At 36.4% G+C, this 20,321-nt stretch overlaps 1 protein-coding gene and 1 long non-coding RNA gene across 3 annotated transcripts; one reads left to right on the top strand and one right to left on the bottom strand.

Moving 5' to 3' along the window:
- The first annotated feature begins 4,780 nt into the window (after positions 1-4,780).
- On the top strand, positions 4,781-12,175 carry ankrd49 (ankyrin repeat domain 49). The gene is made up of 3 exons (XM_077605730.1): positions 4,781-5,074; positions 7,042-7,277; positions 8,441-12,175. The coding sequence occupies exons 2-3, from the start codon at positions 7,056-7,058 to the stop codon at positions 8,915-8,917; spliced, it is 699 nt and encodes a 232-aa protein (XP_077461856.1). The 5' UTR covers positions 4,781-5,074; positions 7,042-7,055; the 3' UTR covers positions 8,918-12,175.
- Positions 6,343-19,616, bottom strand: LOC144077763 (uncharacterized). Of its 2 annotated transcripts, none has more exons than XR_013301084.1 (3): positions 19,447-19,616; positions 11,046-11,126; positions 6,343-7,208 (listed from the first exon to the last, which is right to left on the bottom strand). It is a non-coding gene; the product is annotated as an uncharacterized LOC144077763 (long non-coding RNA). The 2 variants fall into 2 exon arrangements; XR_013301085.1 differs by lacking the exon at positions 6,343-7,208 and adding an exon at positions 8,119-8,926.
- Positions 19,617-20,321: the final 705 nt, after the last annotated feature.

Below are 20,321 nucleotides of genomic sequence, written 5' to 3'. Positions count from 1 at the left end.
ATACAAAATAATATAAATTAAATTGAAGTCACATGATCACATCAGGGAGTCTCTTTCTGAATTCAATTGATTGGACTTCACTGAGCCGTAACACAGTGTCTTCTGCTTTGTAAAATACTTCAATACTGATGTGTAAAACCCTTGATAGTGGGACTTTAAATAAAATGAAAGAATTCAATGATAGATTCAGTTTAGGGGAAAAAACATTCATTTAAACAACAAAGCTGAAATTTTAAAAAGTGATGAATAAAACATAACTAACTTCTGATGAAATAAAATAAGTAAAAAAAAGTTAAATATATAAATAAAACACATTGGAATCAATTTGGCATGCAATAAGAAGAAAGCGAAGAATTCAAAGAAGTCTGGCCAGTGTGTATTTGTTGTTGTACCAAACAGGACTTTTATTGCGCAATTTCAACCGTTATGATTTTGTGTGAATACTTTTTACAAGATTCAATTGTTTAATCTGTAAAAACTTGAGACACTATGACCTAAACAGTTAACAAAATTGGCCTTTTACACACTTCCCAATCATTCATAACACACTAAACCTATGAATATTTCTATATTTTAAAATATTAGATAATGGCAAGGCTCTAATGTATTAGTTTTCCAAAGAAGCACCAATTTTTTTACTGGCCTTTCCACTCACTATTGTAGCTTTTAATTTAGAATACAGCTTCACTGCCCACCGTCGTTTACATTATCCATCCCAACTGCGACTAATTGCAAAGAAGGAAATAACTTTTGACTAGATGTCCACTTTAGTGACGGACGGGTTAAAAAAGCCATTTCCATATCGCGTCCTAATGGTTTTATCTTTTTGCTCCACATGCTCTACCAATTTTCCTCTGGTTGTCTCAAAGCAATATAGCAGACTCTGCAGGGACTCTTGAAGAGTGTGAAAATCATCACATTCCCGGTCAATGAGAATTGCAACGTGCTTGGCTTGACTCCTTATCTTTGTCAGAACCTTAGCCATCACAGTATTTTATACGAATACCAGCGAGTCCACCTATTTTCCTGGTCAGCCTGTTGACCACTGTCAGGGTAATATCCAACAGGTGCTAAATAAATATTTATAATGGACCCCTGCAAAGGATTTAGAACCCATCTGCGGTGTCCCCCAGGAACAAGAGCCAAGCAGCCTCAGGCAGCATTCAATTATTATGCTCTTCGCCTCTGGAAGAATTTACTTGAAGGTCTAAAGTGTGCTTAAACAGTTAGCTCTTTGAAATCATTATCATTGAAATTCCAGAAAGTTATGCCACTTCTCCATTTATTGTTTTTTTTAATTCTCTTAATAGTTTAATGTGACTTTTGTGTTGCATTTTCTGTGTTTCCATTTCTCATTCATGTCTTCCTGATTTGCACGTTATGTAAAGCAGTGTCATTGAGCTTGTGTTAAATTTAGTTTTTAGTTTTATGAAAAATATAATAATAAAAATGCAGGAATGACAGACTGACTGTGTGGCACTTTAATGCGTGAGGGTTAGGGTTAGGCTTTTCTAGAAGCTCATCAAAATCTATAAGGACTTTAAGCAAATGGTATTTTTTTAGATTTAATTTTGAAGGCAGTGTGTTTATTGACTATGTGACGCTTAAAAAACATTAAAAAATCACTTTTTTTTCGTCCACCTGTTTAAATGGTGTTTAAAAGCATGTTTAAATCAATAGTATATAATAGTATAAGGCCTCTTGTGTAATTGCCAGCTCAGGTGAATACTGCGTAAATGCTTGGCTAAACTATCGCGTCTTTGGTCTTGGTAGTACAGAGCTTTGTTAAAGAACCATTTTCTCTAAAACCTCTTATTATCTGTAATAAGGAAAAACATATTTGAAAATAATTGCGCCATGTAGGCCAGCACACAATAACCTATCCGCTTTGGGCACTCTGCTATCATTTTCAGTCTTTTTTTGTTTTGTTTACTCTGATATTGACACAGCCAAAGTACTGGCCCTGGATTTGGGACTCTGTAGAGTTAAAAAGAAAAAATATATTGGGCCCAACCACTTTGAAGTCACACAAATGCAAAATCATCAGAATCCTAATAACTTATAAAGGATGATATCCACAATTTTTATTCATTATCAGTTGTTTTCAGAAAAAAAAACCTATTTGCAGTTATGTTGTGCTCAGTCCAAAACAATATTGAAATTTTGCAGCCATGTGAGTTAAGGGTAAAAGCACAGGTGAGGGAGACACTGTACTATTGACGGTCAAATTTTATGAAATATCATCGAAAAAAAGAAAAATATTAGTTAGACTTTATGCCCGAAGCCATTCCTGACGCAATCACTCTTCTTATGTGTGCCAATGACCGGGTGTCCAATTTGGTTAGTGGATTAAGGAAAAATTGAAACAACTGACTCATATGAATGAAAGCTGTTAGGGTTATTAGTCTTACATTATTATATATTTGCTTGCAATGAAGAACGCTTTGCTTCACTTAGCTTGTTAACATTAGAAAAGTATAGTACATCTGCTTGCAATGAAGAACGCTTTGCTCTACTTAGTTAGACCAAACAACAGGAAGGTTGAATCATCTTAGACTGCTGGAATACAAAGAAGAACCTTCGGCTCAACATGACCTTCATTTTTTTCAATTCAATTCAATTTGTTTTGAGAATTGTTTTACCACCCCTCCCTTGTGAGCTGAGATGTCCATTGTAACAGGGAAAAGATGCATGTAATGCCAGAATGAACCTGGACAATGGCGAGTTGGTTCGATTCTCTCTTGCAAGAAAACCACAGATGATTGTCCTGTCTCTTTTATTTGTGCGTTCATTTGGGAATGCCTATTGGTGAAGCTAACAAAAGCTAAACATTATTATGCCTTCAATAATAGGGTTAGCCTTTAATAGAAATTTCTTCATTTGATGGGTGATGTAATCTCGATATAAACCACATATGAACAATCATTTTTAAATTGGTTTTGCGGCCAAAAGCGTCGGATCCCATTTGGAGTTGAACATTCTATATGAGCCATAGACAACATATGAAATAATTATAGTTGTGACAACTTCTGGCTGGTTGGTTCTCAAACTCAAATTAATAATATAGCAAAGGTATGTTCTTCAGAACTGAGATGGTGGTCAAACATTAATATCAGGAGTGCCAATCTCATTTCGTGTCGCAAACCACATTCATGGCAATTTTATCTTGGGTCGGACCAGTAGTACATTTTTGCCCAAACACGACTTAAATAAGAACTCTTTTTGGATAAGAATAAGAACTCAGAATTCATTTTTCATACTCATTTCGCCCTGCGATTGGCTGGCCACCAATTCAGGGTGTCCCAAAGTCAGCTGGGATAGGCTCCAGCACCCCCCGCAGCCCTAGTGAGGATAATGCGGTTCAGAAAATGAGATGAGATGATATTTCGCAAGTAAATAAATACACAACAAACTCAATATAATAAACAATAAAACTGTAAGGAAATATTCACATTGGAATTTTAACATTAGTACTATAAATCAGTTTGCATACACCGAGCTATTATGTGTATATTATATCACTATCATATCACTCCATCCACTCATTCATTATCACGTCATCTTATCCCCATAAATGAATGCATGATACAGAAACAATTTTAACTTTTTCGGGTACTTACACGTCACTTACTGTAAATTTTGGATCATTTCCTCTTGATTTTGGTGGAATTTCCGGAATATTTCCTTACTGTGTTTTGGTCATGCTCCTTATTTTTGACCATTTGCAGGTTATTTCCTGCTGGTTTTGAGGCATTTTAAGGTTCCATGTTAACTCGTTGGCTGCCATTGAAAGCGCAGTTTTGCCTGTGGTTCAGCGAAAGAACAAATATGAGTGTGGATAATACATTTAGCAAAGTGCAATAGTGCCCACAATTCATCAGAAAAGTCACAAAATACTAGTTATGCAGCACCTGTGTCGAAAAAAACTAAACAAAAGTATTTATTTCTGTATTCAGTAGGAATGAGCTACAAAATCTTGATGAGATGAGATGACAATAAAAAGGTGGCAGCCCAGTGGGGAGCTGTTAGCACATCAGTCCCACAGTTCAAGGGTTCAATCCCAGGTCTGGATCCTCCTGTGGGGAGTTAGTATGTTCTCCCTGTGGGACTTTTCTCTGGGTATTCCAGGTTTCCTCCCACATCCCCAAAACATGCAAGTTAGGGTGGCTGAACACCAATGTTCCCTCTAATTTTTTGTTTGTCTGGGCAGAAAGACAACCTCCCTGAGCACACTGAGTACCGGTGTGAGCAACATCATCATTGCTCGCTATGGTCACACACCAGTATCACACCTGCAGGTGTATGTCTACTACACACATGATTTAGTAATAATAAAATGTAATGATTAATATCTATAAATGGGCGGCCCGGCGGATGAGTGGTTCGCGCGTCGGCCTCACAGCTAAAAAAATATATAAAAAATGGGATTTTATTTTGTGCGCTCCATATGATTTGCTGTGCGCAGAGAAGACGAGAGTAGTGCGCAATTGCGCACGCGCGCAGCTTAGAGGGAACATTGCTGAACACTAAATTGCCCCTAGGTATGAGTGTGAGTGCAAATAGCTGTCTGGCTGGCCCCCAATTCAGGGTGTCCAACGGGATAGGCTCCAGCACCCCCAGCGATTCTTGTGAAGAATGAATAAGGATTTTTATTTTTAGATGAATTATAACAGTCAGTTGCTCTTTGAAACGTCTCAAGTGTCAAAATTCTGCCCACACGCAGACACGTTGAAAAATGCAAATATTTTTGTCTCCCAGTTGTTGCCGTAGACATCCGCCTTGTTGCGCATGCGAAGACTTTAGAGCACAAATGTCATATTGACAACTACTACCCGGCGTTAAAGCACCCACACGGCGGATTTTTAATGAACTATTTAGGGAAATAAAATGTGTTCTTTTAGGCCGATGCGTACAGAAGATTCCACTAACGAAATGTTTTTTTTAAATTTGAACCCTTGAGGTTAAGCAGTACGGAAGATGAATGAATTTCCATATGTAACTACTGCTAAAATGAATTAATCTCTTAAATAGTCCATCACCATTTGCATATGCAGCCATCGATCATCATAATAAGGTATGTGGACGTTTGAAAACACATTTAATTTCTTATTTGGTGATTCCTCGCGTCATCCTGTCACGATCATGACGAATACATCTTGATACGTGGATGAAATATAATTGAAAAGTGCTTCGATTGTACCCACAATTAATCGGGAATGTTTAAAATGTTAAAATGTGAAGATTTTTGTGATATCAGTATGCCTGACTACCGATTCCGGGTCATGTGACACCTGATTGGATGTCCAGCATTGTTTACAATTATTTTTATGTTCTGTACAAGTGCAGCATTATTTTATTATTTATTGATCATTTGACACTCAAGTGGTCCTATATTCCAAAATAGAAAAAAACATACTCACAAAATAGCAGGAGTTACAACAGGGGTAGGGAGCCTATGGCTCAGGAGCCATATGTGGCTCTTTTGATGGGTGGATTTGGCTCTCTGCTAACCTGCGAGAGAAAAGATGGAAACCACTGGTGAGAACCAATAGGATCATCACGTTCTTAATATGGCTTTCAAGGAATAACATTTGAACATATGAATTGTTGTTCTCTTTGTCAAAAAGGAATCCGACCACTGAGTTACAATAGCTGACTCTAGATTTTATTTTCTACTTTAACAACTTTTCTACTTTCTTTTCATAGAATTCAAGGATATATAGAGCAGACCGACCTGACTCCGGACCCCATCCCAGTCCGGAGTGATCATGTGATTCCCATAGAAAAAAAAAGTTGCTGTAAAGTGTTAAACTTGTTAAAATACAACCTGAATTCTAATAAAATTTGGGGCATCGAGTTCAAAATTGGGAAAGAAATCCACCTACAATACGTCAGCATTTAGTGTCTTCAGTTCCTAAACATAGGAATGACTGAATGTTGTTAAAAGAAAAGGTGTTGTAACAAAGAGGTAAACAAGAGCCTGTGTGTGTGTCCCACTTTTGTTTTTGTCGCAGCTGTAAAATTTGAAATAAAAAGTTAATGAAATTAAAAGTTAAAAACAATAAATGTCATCAATTTGAACATTTAAGGTGTATTCTGTTTTTGCATCCCAACTTGAAGAAAACACATTCTGGAGCGCTTTTCAAGTTAATCAAAAAGGACCTTGAGCTAGCAAGTGTTTCAATAAACAATAAAAAAATACCACAATAAAACAGGCACCTGAATGTAAGGTTGCAGCCTTTCAAAAATGAGTGCAAAATTGGCTTAAATGAATGGAAACAAAGGCCTTCGATTTAATAAGTAAGGCTTTTTATTTAAAAAAAATGTTTCTTCAGTTCACATTGTGCATAGCAAAAAAATACTGTCTTGTTTCAGGCGAATTCCAAATGGAGGAATTTTTAAACATCAATCACAGGCAAAATCAAAGCATTTTTCTTTTAACAAAGGCGTTAACTGTCTTTATGCAACTTCTAGCAATCACCGGCAAAATCAAGGCATTTTCTTTTTAATAAAGGCTTTAACTGTCTTTAAGCGACCTAGCATTTCACCATTTGGCGTAATAATTACATAGTCAAAAGCCTTGATGTTTTTCTTTGTAAGATAAAAGCTTTTTATCTTGCCATCCTCCTACCCATTACTCCGGGCATATGAGGAACACAAGGCATTGTCACAAATACTTAAAATCCAGTACTTGCCAAATATTATTGCGGCTCCTTCAGTGTCTCGGGTTCTTTATCTTAATGCCTGGAAATTGTGTTGTCCATTCTCCAGATCCACGCCGTTGAATTTTACAGGTGACTCGCTCTCATCGACATTAAAAAAGAATAAATAAATACAAATATCTGAGTAGAACATCCCTACATCGAACCCTATGTGAAGTTGTAATTCACACAATGGCCGATGGATGTAGCAACTTGAAAATGGCAGTAAAAAAAGAGAAATAATTCAGCTTTTTTTCCCTAATGACATCAAGCATTGGAAAAAAAATTAGGAGTTTTTCACAGGGTCTCATTGTTTTCTTTTTTGTGGCTCCTTGGACAGACAGAGACATCATCATGGAATTTTCTGACGATTTTGACCAACTGGAGCTTTTAAATACACATGGCCATGTGATTCCTCGAGCGACTAGCAGCCTTTGGACAGAAAGTAAGGATGAAGAAGGAAAATCAGAGGATGATGAAGATGAGGTCCATGGAGAGGAATGGTACCTGCAAAAAGAAGACGCTCTAAAAGACAAACCAGCTGATCTTATTCTTTGGGCTGCAGAACACAATCGTGTAAGTGTGCACAATTGGGCTTTTTTAGACATTTGAAATGCGTCATGGGAAAAAAAGGAGTTCTATTCTGAGCTGTCCTATGCGTCAATAGAAATAGTTTCTAGAGAGAAATTCTCTTTGTAGAAGAATATCACCATCATTCCATTAAATTATTTTCCCGATTTCACTATTTTTGAAAGGTTTTCATCTTAATTTGAAGCATCTTATTGCATCTTAATGAGGCCAGCATTTCTTAAAGCAGGATTAATTGGGATGCATCCAGCTGTTTTTAATGATCGGTCTTACGCACTAAAAAACGTAGGTTTCACGTGGGTGAAAGTAATAATCATGAATATGATTATATTTTTAAACTGCTATATTAGACCAGTTTTGGAATTCATTAAATATTTTTTCCTAACTCTGGTTGTTGTGCATGTTTTTGGGATGTGGGAGGAAGCCGGAGTACCCGGAGAAAACCCACACAGGCCTGGGGAGAACATGCAAATTCCACACAGGAAGGTCGGAACCCACCGAGGGTTGAACCTTCGATCTCAGAACTGTTACAACGGCTTCAGTTTTGAAATCTATTTGTAAAAAACAAATATTTACAGGCATATTTTAAAAGTTGCTAAGTAGATATTTGAACTTAAACATTAAAGGAAGCTAGCAATGAAAATAAAAAAGAGATGCGGACAAATGCTTTTTCATGGCGCGGTTTTATAAAATGACAATTTGGAAAAAATAGACAATTTGGGGAATGATTAAAACGCCACCTCATTATGGTTGAGGTGTTATCCATTTTGCCACTTTGTGAGAAGCTGATAGCAGTCATAGCGTGTCGCAAATTCAATTATTTTAAACCATGAAGTTAATTCAATTCAGAGCCTTTTGCGCACAGTGGAGAAAGAGTTTATTCAATAAGAAAAGCTGCATTCCCCAGATAAAAAATGAAATTTTGGCCTTCTATGTTAATTTTGACACTCTTGAGTGCTGTAAACAAAATTAAATGGGTCCATACCATCCCTGAATTTTTCTAAATTGTAGACTAGACACGCTAGAAAATATATTGCCAAGATACACTTTGCACATAGCCCACAGAGTCAGTAAATTTCCTATTCTGAAAGGAATCACGGGGCCATATCACAGTTAATAGTCCATTACTGACGATACAATTTACGTTGCAGTTGCCAACCGTCGAGCGCTTGCTCGCCGTGGAGCCCTCGTTGGTGCACAGCTCCGACGAGGACGCTTACACCCCAATTCACCGGGCGGCCTATAGCGGACACGTGGACTTGGCTGCCGCCTTGCTGGCCGCCGGCTCGAGAGTGAACCCACGCACGGCGGACGGTTGGACGCCCCTCCACAGCGCCTGCCGCTGGGGACACGTTGCCACGGCGACCTTGCTCCTGCATCACGGCGCGGACGTCAACGCGCAGACCAATGGGGGACTGACTCCTCTGCACCTGGCGGCCTCGCACGGCACCTCGTCCAAAAGCGACTGGCGTCACACTTTGGAGCTTCTCCTCTCTCAACGTCACCTGAAGGCTGGACTTCGTAGCAACAGCGGAGAGAGCGCCAATGAGCTCGCCAGACGCAGCGGACCCTATCACTTCCTCTTTGAGATGGTCGAAGACTGCGCCAGTGTGCTTCCCAGCCCATAAAGGTTTTCTCTAATGGGTCAGACAACACCTGGTGACCTTTATGACCTTTGAATAGACGGTTGTTTAAATCTCAAGGAAGACACCATCAGCTGAAAGTCTTCTAATTTAAAACGGTTTCACCACTATTTAAAATATCAAATTATTCTTGGCGGCCCGGCAACCGAGTGGTAAGCGAGTCGGCCTCACAATTCTGGGGTGGAGGGTTCAATCCCTGGTGGCACCTCACTGTTTGAGTTTTATTTATTTAATAAAAGGGACAGTCAATATTAATAAACATACATTCATGTTAATGAACATATACCGTATTTTCTCGCATATTAGCCGCCTCCGCGTATAAGCCGTACCCATAAAAATCGTTGGATTTTACAATTTCTCCCGTATAAGTACAACCCCCCCGATTCACAATTTTCACCTCCATATTCATGGTTTTAATAGGGAGTACAAATGTGTTGTTTTAAAGTGAAAATATTAAGAAAAATCATCGCACCATGTGGTATTTCTGAGATCGTGAATAAATCGATTGCTGGATTCCTAAAGGGTCTTGCCTGCATGTAGACAAATCCAAAAAGGAAGTCACGTGAGCAGTACAATCAGGAAGTGTGTCCGTAGCGGTCTAGATTGTCATCCCTAGGTAAGATGGTGGCACCTGAGCGAGCAATGGCAGGCCTAAGTGAGTTTTTTTCACGTTTTGTGAAAGATACGGTTGATTTTTTTCCCTTGAATTTCATTCATAGACGTCAAAATTAATTTGTCTTGCGCTATGGCATTTCGTCCTAGTCACCTCGCAGTTTCGAACATGTCAAGTCTGATTTGTGCGCATATAAGCCGTACCCTCGATTCGGTCATTAATTTTTTGAGCGTCAAATATGGCGTATATGTGAGAAAATACGGTATATGTAAACATGTAAGATTATATCCTAAGGCTAATTTCCATCTTTAGTCACTTGTGCAGGTTGAAGTTGAGCGATGAGACATATATACACACACACACACACACATACAAGATAATTGGTATGGAGTTGCAGGTATGTGAGACGCGAACAGAGAAGGTGGTTTGGCTAAATGCACTGTTTCTGAAGGGCACTACACAGTCGTCTCTGGAGCCAGCACTTGTTGATCTGTTGGATTTTTATTTTACTGTGAGCTGTTTGCATGTTCTGTTGGGGTGCAAAATTATAATGTAAAAATGTACTGTCATGACAAAGAGTGAAACTGCTTGCGGGTGCAACCTTTTGCGAGATGGACGCATCATGCAACCCACGCACATGAACACCGTTAGACTCGAGAATATGTGCATGAGATCATGGGTATTGTGTCCAAGGAAGAGCTGAAAATGCTGGATTTTATTAACTTTATTCACTGCTACGCATCAGAAACATGAACTGTATATTTCTATAGCTATTCACATGGGGTGGTGAAGGTTTTGTCTATTTAAAAAGCTCGGAGGGGACATTAACAAGATCGAATTCGTTTGAATAAGAGTCCTTGAAGTTTTGCTATCCTGGTCTGACAGCGCCTTTCAAGCTATTTAACGCCACAGAATCTAATATTGATCTTAGTTCGCTCCATTAGATGAGTTTTTTTTTGTATTAGATCACTGTTTTTCTTTAAACAAAATAATGAGCAATGCTGTATTTAACATGTGCAAGTATAAATAACTAAGACTTATAACAACACACTTCTTTTCCCATGAAATACTACCCAGTGTCTGCTGAAAATTGCTTATTTTTCAGGTAGGTTTGTGTCATCATTTTCTGGTACCACACAAACCACCTGTTTTCATCTCTCTTTACATATAAATGTACATATACATAAAAAGGCATACAAGCTGTGGTAGGCACGATTTTAAAAAAACGATTTGAAGCTGTTGAATGATAACTGCAATATTCAGTCTCACCATATTTTTGCTAGAGGTAATCACTTTCACAGGTGGCAAAATGTTAAAGTCTTTTTTGCGACTTTTTTTATTTAAAAATGTAGACAGAAGTCAAATCTCCACGAAATCATTTCTATTGAACTCTGTAGGGCTTATTTTCCTGTCGGTCAAAAGTTTTTTAAAGGTCCTGTAAAAATCATTTTTACAAATGTATTCTAAGAAACGGCAGGCAAAGTGGTTTGTATAACCCACCTGACATCTGAGATCGAGGTTTCAATTCCTGGTAGGTTCAGCGTAGGTTTTCCTCTGGTATTCTGTTTTCCTCCCACATCCCTAAAACATGAATGGTAGCCTGATTAAATACTCCAAATTGTCAATAAGTATGAGTGTGTGTGTGTGCATGCTTGTCTATGGGTGCCCTGTGATTAGCTTGCAATCAGCTTCAGGAAATTCAGGGAAATATTCAGATTAAAACTAAATGGACTACTTTGCGGTGGTGTATTTTCTGACAAAATACCACCCGTTGAGAGAAAACTGGACATTCCTATTAACCAACCAAAACAAAATTCTTTTATATAGCCTTTTTAACATACTGTGCACTACCATGCAGCGAGTCTGCCCGAGCATACTATTTTTTTTTGCCAAAATCAAACATCCGACTTGCAGGGGATGATGTGAGGGCAAAGTTCTCAAAGATGCCACTCAAGCTTCCGAAAATATCTTTCACAGCAGGCACCAGAAATTACAGGCAGCTGCTACGGAAAGTCATTTCACTGCATATATTTGTGAGGTGATATTATTATATCCTGGCTGTGGTGTGAACACATCCTGTGAAAATTACGCCTGCATTTTAATCAAAAGCAAAATCTTATTTATTTTCGTATATATTAATGACCATCTGTCGACACACCCACGCATAAAAACAAATCTTTTTTGTCAATGATGCAGAATGACGGGAAGGATTGTTATGCAGGTTGTCATCCCATTCGTCAAAAGGGGCAATCTTTGCTTGACGTGTAGAAAGTGTTGATTCATGTTACAAAAATCACAAAAAGATGGGTTAAATGGCGTGAACCAAATCACATGTTTACAGGTTTGAGCGGTGTCACGCTGTCTCACAGCATTTATATATGTAGTTATGTTCTTATGACTGTCAACGGGGGGATTGTGGGCTGCAAAGACGAAGTGTATTATGAATATAAATTGTGCTACGAGTAAAAAACACGCAAATATACAACTGTGATTTCATGTGGCTGCGTAAATTAACAGTTGTAATTGACTTAGTAAATTGAACTGAATGCTTTTTATTGTCACATGAGTGCACAAATAACAACTAACAGACAAATGACTAAGAAATGATAACAATATATAATGAATCACTGTTCTCTGCCTGCCTTCATTTTTTTTTTAATTTACTTTTTATTACTTTACAGTCAGGGATACTGAAGCTTATCCCAGGTTTTTTTTAAAATAACCATTTTTAAATGCCCCCAATGAACATTTTCAACAATTAAATCCATCATATTTAACAATAATATTCATAATAGTAATAATAAGAATACTAATACTAATACAGGTGGCCCGGTGGAAGAGTGGTTGGCGTGTTGGCCTCAGTTCTGGGATCGAGGTTTCAATCCCAGAAAATGAATGAATAGTGATAGAATTTATTTCAAAGCACCTGTCAAGCCACCCAAGGACACTTTACACCCAGAAATTGCAAATAGAAGATACAAATAGAATAGGATAGAGAAAGCACAGATTGAAAGCAAAATCAAGCAAATAAAAAAATTGTAAAGGGCCATTGTTGTTTTTAAAAGATTGTTTTGCGGTCTATGGATTTCTCAGCCAGTCCTCGTGATTTCTTTGTGCATGACTCAAAACATTTGGTATAAGTGGCAAAACACCATGTAATATCTACAAAAGTAAGTCCTTGGCCTTTGTCTGTTCTGTGTTACCATTTCATCGGTTAGAATGAAACCCGTTACCCAATTCAACTCTTTAGTAACGATTTAGACATCAATGGTCTGCAGCTTTTGTTGACAGACCTTGTCATTGTGTGAACGGATGAAAAAGAAATGAAGAAATTCAGTAGAAATGTGATTGAAATTGTTCCCCAAACTTTAGGCTACACCATTATACCAGACTCAAGACGCAGGGTGCATATAACTGGTTGGTTATTGGCTGATCTAATGTTTCTTTGGTAAAGGAAATCAAGATTCCCCTTGGAACAATTTCCTTCTTGCAGATTGGCAGTAATGAAAATGGAAAGAAATATTCTTGACATTATTGTGAATGTGACCTCCATTTCAGCAATTTTGAAATGTACATAAATACTTTTGCAATGAAATGACGCCTACATTTCGTGGAGGTTGATCGTGATATTTGGCAATGCTCGCCACACTTTTACAAAGCATTAGTATTTTGAAAATGTTTCTATTCAAGTCACTCTCCATTTACAAATTCTGTTCAGCCTGTGCAACAATGCGTCCTGTACTCTAATGAGCGCGGACAACTAACCCAGCTCCTCATGTTTGCCAGGCAAAAAATAAAATAAAAATCTCCTGACACATTCTCAGCATATAATCAATAGACTGTATTTTTGAATAGCAACCCTAACAAAGTTTCGACAAAGAAGGAAAACATTGCCATCAATTATTTTTCCGACAAAAAAAGGTCGCTCACTCGTCTAAGTCAATATTTTTTTCTCTGTCACAAACTTATCTTCACACTGAAAAACCACGACGCAACACAGAGAATAAAAATTAATTTGGGCTTCAGTGACTTTCAAATTATTCAGTGAAACCAATTCAGACTTACTAATGACAGTTTATATTTTACAATTATCGCTACAGCAGAAAAAAAACGCCTCACCGCAATACGACATCACCGCTCAACCTATATCCCACTGATTGTGAAATCATTCCAACCAAACAAGTGAATCAACGAAACAATCCCGGAAAAATACTTCTAAATAAATAAATAAAAATACTGGGCCGACCGAGTTTAAATTTGGCAACAAGGAAAAACAGATGAAATCAGACATTGCAATCAACTAACGCAACCTCAGGCATGTCAGGGTCACCAAACTGTTGAACTTAAGGTCGCACTGCATTTCTCTAAAATCTCGAATGAGGGGCAGGGAAACACTAAGTATACTAATTACCCTTAGTGTCCCATTGGATGAGTTGTTGGCGCATCATACTTATACTTATATCTTGCCCAGAAGATCGTCGGCTGCTCTCTGCCCTCACTGGAAGACATTGCCAGCCCTCGTTACCTCAGCAGAGCCAGGAACATCATCGGGGACCCATACCACCCTGGTCACAATCTGTTCCAGCTGCTGCCCTCTGGCAGACGCTATAGGGCCAACAAAGTACGGACAAATAGGCTTAAGGACAGTTTTTCCCCCACATCCATCAGGACTCTAAACTTGCGGTAACACGACATACAATTCCTTCTGTGTAATAACTTCGGGGTGAGGTAATATGAAAAGATGTTTGGGTGGTGATCTGCCTCCTACTGGCTGACTGAAGGTAAGTGAAAGACAGTGAGAGGTAAGTGATCCGCTCGTGTGATGTATCCATAATGGCAGAATGCCAAATTACGAGTCCGAAATTATCATTTATTTGGGTCTTTTGTCGAGAAAACGCACTTTATGGAGAAGCACTACCAATTTCGTCATACACAGTTTCTGGGTGTGATGACAATTAGGCTTTTGTTGTTGATGATGACGACAGGGCCTATGTCCGATTATTCTTATTATTATACTTCTGAGATGGACGGTTCAATCCCAAGTTTGGACCTTCCTGTGCGCAGTTTCAATGTTCTCCCCGGGCTTGCGGTGGGTTTTCTCTGGGTACTCCGGTTTCCTCCCATATCCCAAAAACATGCTTGGTAGACTAATAGAACACTCCAAATTGCCCCCAAGTACGTGTGAGCATAAATCTTTGTCCGTCTTCAAGTGCCCTATAATTGGCTGGAATAGGCTCCAGCACCCCTCGCGACCCTCTTGATAAGCCATACGGAAAATGAATAAACGACTATATATGAGTGTGACATAAGCAATAGAAAATGTAGGAAACAGTATTGTATGGAATAATAATAGTATTGTATGGATGTACCAAAGCATTTGCAACGGGTTCAAAAGACACAAGATTTTTTTTTTTATGAGTAAATGGGACACAACATCATGAAGATTAAATGATTAATGTTGGGAACTTCAATTCTAATCTGATACCTTTGCCAAAGAGCCTATGAAAAAAGGCAATTACTTGCCATACTGCACAATAACAATGGGATATGTGAGCATGAGACAGGCTGCTTGTTGTGTGTTCCACATCTCACTGATAACCAGTCTTGTTAATGTTCCCAGCTTGAAAATCAATGATTAGACCTAAATAACGGTCCTTTCCGTATCATTTCGTGGGTTGAGTAAATACTACTAAACCCTAAATGTCTATAATTTGGATTTCAAGTGACAGGTTTAAAATGACCATTTCCATGAGGAAAGAATTTTTTTTTTTCACTATTGCATGAAGAGGTGGAACCATTTGAGAAAAGGAAAATTCCCTGCGCACTTGTAACCCAGATCGGAATATAGTACTTTATCTAAAATGATGGCCTAGCCACAGGAAAAAAAGCTAAGAGCTCCCATTCATATCTAATAGATTTTTTGAAAAAAATGCTGGTCATGGTCACCCAGTGAATATGCCAAACAAAACAAAAAATGAATTCATAACGAAAAATTTGAAAATATATAAAGAAGCGAGTAAAATGGAAATACTTACGCACACGTTCCAAAGCCCCCCAAAAATCGGTCCAATAACATTTTTCCCATGACGAGGGATCTGTGTCATCTCTTCGTAGTGACTCATTTGAATTCAATGAAAAAAAGACTATAAATGTAAAAATACAAAATGAGTTCTAAGAACAGAAAGCTTCAATATGGAGTTGAATTCTGAAACGGAAAATGTGATGTCTCTGTGGTATCGGGATAGGAAAGACAAACACAACAGGGATGCTCACAATAAAGGATCAACCCTGAAAGAGAGTTCACCAAAACGGCATATATAAAGGAAAGTTATTTCTCATTAAATTTCTGTTTGTGCGACGAGCCTACTCACACACACACACACAAAGACACACAAGCCAATGTCATGCTCTTGGTCAGATAATGATCTACACGAGTAAAAAAAAAATCTTTTAAAACACAGCTTGTTTTTTTTGCCTTGCTTCATTCGATCATTATTAAACCACAGCGCTGTGCTTAACCTAGTTAATGTGCTATTTTCAATTATTACATATATATATATATATATATAGCTATATATATATATATATATATATATATATATATATAGCTATATATATATATATATATATATATAGCTATATATATATATATATATATATATATAGCTATATATATATATATATATATATATATAGCTATATATATATATATATATATATATAGCTATATATATATATAGCTATATATATATATAGCTATATATATATATAGCTATATATATATATAGCTATATATATATATAGCTATCTATATATATATAGCTATATATATATATAGCTATCTATATATATATATATATAGCTATATCTATCTATCTATCTATCTATCTATCTATCTATCTATCTATCTATCTATCTATCTATCTATCTATCTATCTATCTATCTATCTATCTATCTATCTATCTATCTATCTATCTATCTATCTATCTATCTATCTATCTATCTATCTATCTATCTATCTATCTATCTATCTATCTATCTATCTATCTATCTATCTATCTATCTATCTATCTATCTATCTATCTATCTATCTATCTATCTATCTATCTATCTATCTATCTATCTATCTATCTATCTATCTATCTATCTATCTATCTATCTATCTATCTATCTATCTATCTATCTATCTATCTATCTATCTATCTATCTATCTATCTATCTATCTATCTATCTATCTATCTATCTATCTATCTATCTATCTATCTATCTATCTATCTATCTATCTATCTATCTATCTATCTATCTATCTATCTATCTATCTATCTATCTATCTATCTATCTATCTATCTATCTATCTATCTATCTATCTATCTATCTATCTATCTATCTATCTATCTATCTATCTATCTATCTATCTATCTATCTATCTATCTATCTATCTATCTATCTATCTATCTATCTATCTATCTATCTATCTATCTATCTATCTATCTATCTATCTATCTATCTATCTATCTATCTATCTATCTATCTATCTATCTATCTATCTATCTATCTATCTATCTATCTATCTATCTATCTATCTATCTATCTATCTATCTATCTATCTATCTATCTATCTATCTATCTATCTATCTATCTATCTATCTATCTATCTATCTATCTATCTATCTATCTATCTATCTATCTATCTATCTATCTATCTATCTATCTATCTATCTATCTATCTATCTATCTATCTATCTATCTATCTATCTATCTATCTATCTATCTATCTATCTATCTATCTATCTATCTATCTATCTATCTATCTATCTATCTATCTATCTATCTATCTATCTATCTATCTATCTATCTATCTATCTATCTATCTATCTATCTATCTATCTATCTATCTATCTATCTATCTATCTATCTATCTATCTATCTATCTATCTATCTATCTATCTATCTATCTATCTATCTATCTATCTATCTATCTATCTATCTATCTATCTATCTATCTATCTATCTATCTATCTATCTATCTATCTATCTATCTATCTATCTATCTATCTATCTATCTATCTATCTATCTATCTATCTATCTATCTATCTATCTATCTATCTATCTATCTATCTATCTATCTATCTATCTATCTATCTATCTATCTATCTATCTATCTATCTATCTATCTATCTATCTATCTATCTATCTATCTATCTATCTATCTATCTATCTATCTATCTATCTATCTATCTATCTATCTATCTATCTATCTATCTATCTATCTATCTATCTATCTATCTATCTATCTATCTATCTATCTATCTATCTATCTATCTATCTATCTATCTATCTATCTATCTATCTATCTATCTATCTATCTATCTATCTATCTATCTATCTATCTATCTATCTATCTATCTATCTATCTATCTATCTATCTATCTATCTATCTATCTATCTATCTATCTATCTATCTATCTATCTATCTATCTATCTATCTATCTATCTATCTATCTATCTATCTATCTATCTATCTATCTATCTATCTATCTATCTATCTATCTATCTATCTATCTATCTATCTATCTATCTATCTATCTATCTATCTATCTATCTATCTATCTATCTATCTATCTATCTATCTATCTATCTATCTATCTATCTATCTATCTATCTATCTATCTATCTATCTATCTATCTATCTATCTATCTATCTATCTATCTATCTATCTATCTATCTATCTATCTATCTATCTATCTATCTATCTATCTATCTATCTATCTATCTATCTATCTATCTATATATATATATATATATATATATATATATATATATATATATTTGTAATTCCATTTACAAAATACAAGAGAACTAAAAAGAGTGAGGTGCCGAGAGATAAAACACTATGATGCATGTTTTGGGGATGCGGGAGGAAACCGGAGTACCCAGAGAAAACCCACGCAGGCTGGGGAAAACATGCAAACTCCACATAGGAAGGTCTTGACCTCAGATCGACCCCTCAATGTCAGAACTGTGAGGCCGACGTGCTAACCACTCTCCACCGGGCCGCTATTAAATAGTCAAAGAAGTATATATTTACAGGTCAGGAAATTACTAAGCGTATAAATGAATCATTTGCATATAACTGGCATGATATTGCAAACATGGCTGCACAAGGAAAAGGCCAATTGTAGGGCATAAGGAAGATTGCCATTCCCGCTCACACTCCTACGATGCCCATCCAGGCTATGATACATGTTTATGGAATGTGGGAAGAAACTGGAGTACCCAGAGAAAAGCCACAGCAAGTACCATGCAATCTCCATAAATCAAAGTCAGAACCCACCGGGGATTAAACCCTCGTTCTCAGAACTGTGAGGATGTTGAATAGATATCGATAAGGGCCTTGCCACCAGCTTGCTTAAATTGCCTCATTTTCTTCAGAAAAGTGAAGCCAAAGCTAAAAATAATCATTTTGTTTTCACAAAAAACTGTAAATGCAGCTGGTCTAACATCATCCATTGTGTTGATCGACTTTTCAAAGTTTCAAGTTGTCTTTTTTTTCTTACGTGCATAGACTTTCTTTCTGAAAAAGGGCCTATCATGCTGCAAAACAAGTTTGAAAGCTGGCGGGGTATAATCACTCAAACAATTGAGATTTGTACCACTGATTTAAAGCGTGACCGTGTGAATGTCTCCCTACTTTAGTCTTTAAAGTGAGATCAGGTACTTGTGCCAGGTAGCTCAGATTGTTACATTTTAAATGAGTAAATGATTGAGATAAAACTGGGAATCTATAATCTGTCTTTTTGGTGTGGGGAAATAATAAACAATTTAGTGTTTGCATTACTTTTACTGTGGTTTTATATTCAATTTAAAGAAATTTAAACGTAGACAATATCCTACTTACATATGTACTGATGAGAAGTCATGAGAAGATGAGATGATGTGATGAGAAGATGAGATCTCTGGCTTGGAAGTCTGAATGAACAAATACTATTGTTGTCTACACCATAATGAATCCCTAACAGGCCAAACTCACTCGTCTAGCGACGCCCACTGGCATCATTTGAAAGTGTCGTAAATCGCTTGAGGGGTTCCATCTAGTGTCCATATTTTTAAAACAATCTAAATCAGGGGTGCCCAACTCTGGTCTTCGAAGCCCACCACCATCCAGTTTGTTTTCCACATCTCCTTCCGCCAACACACCTGAATCAATGAATCAGGATAGTCAGCAAGCTTCTGGACAGCTTGCTGATTAGTTGATTTGATTCAGGTGTGTTGGTGGAGGCAACTATGGAAAACAACTGGATAGAAGACCTTGGTTAAATAAACATTGTTCTCCATTTCTTTTTATACTTCTCAAAGACAGAAAGTTGCCATTAAAAATGATTTTCTTATTTTTATTTATTTATATAAATTGATTACCCAGAGTGGTGATTCCATATTTTCTGCCAGCGGGTTTATGGGGTCTTTCCAGGGCATTTTAGTTGGATACAAAGGTATTTTTCTGTTGAATACTTTAACTATGAAATTTAATATCTCAACTTTTCTGCCTGTCACATTATATCACTCATAAATAAGGCCAATTAAGTGACTTACATTTATTGCACACCTGACTAAGCATCACATTGCTTGAAAAATAACCATGCAACTGGCATTAAATTGATTTAAATCCTATAGTTGTCATATTTACTTATTTTTCATCTTTGAATGAATTGCTAATATACTTTGTGGTTTCCCCAAAGTGGGCACAAAACAAAAACAAGGCAGCATGCTATAGCT

This window comes from Stigmatopora argus, chromosome 7 (genome assembly GCF_051989625.1).
Source record: "Stigmatopora argus isolate UIUO_Sarg chromosome 7, RoL_Sarg_1.0, whole genome shotgun sequence".
Taxonomy (NCBI): Eukaryota; Metazoa; Chordata; class Actinopteri; order Syngnathiformes; family Syngnathidae; genus Stigmatopora; species Stigmatopora argus.
This window is presented reverse-complemented; position numbering and strand designations above follow the sequence as displayed.

What these genes read in the sequence shown, in the direction of transcription:
- ankrd49 (XM_077605730.1), top strand. Translation starts at nt 7,056, where the DNA reads ATGGAATTTTCTGACGATTTTGACCAACTGGAGCTTTTAAATACACAT. An exon ending in GGGCTGCAGAACACAATCGT is followed by an intron (nt 7,278 to 8,440) that starts GTAAGTGTGCAC and finishes TTTACGTTGCAG; the next exon opens with TTGCCAACCGTCGAGCGCTT.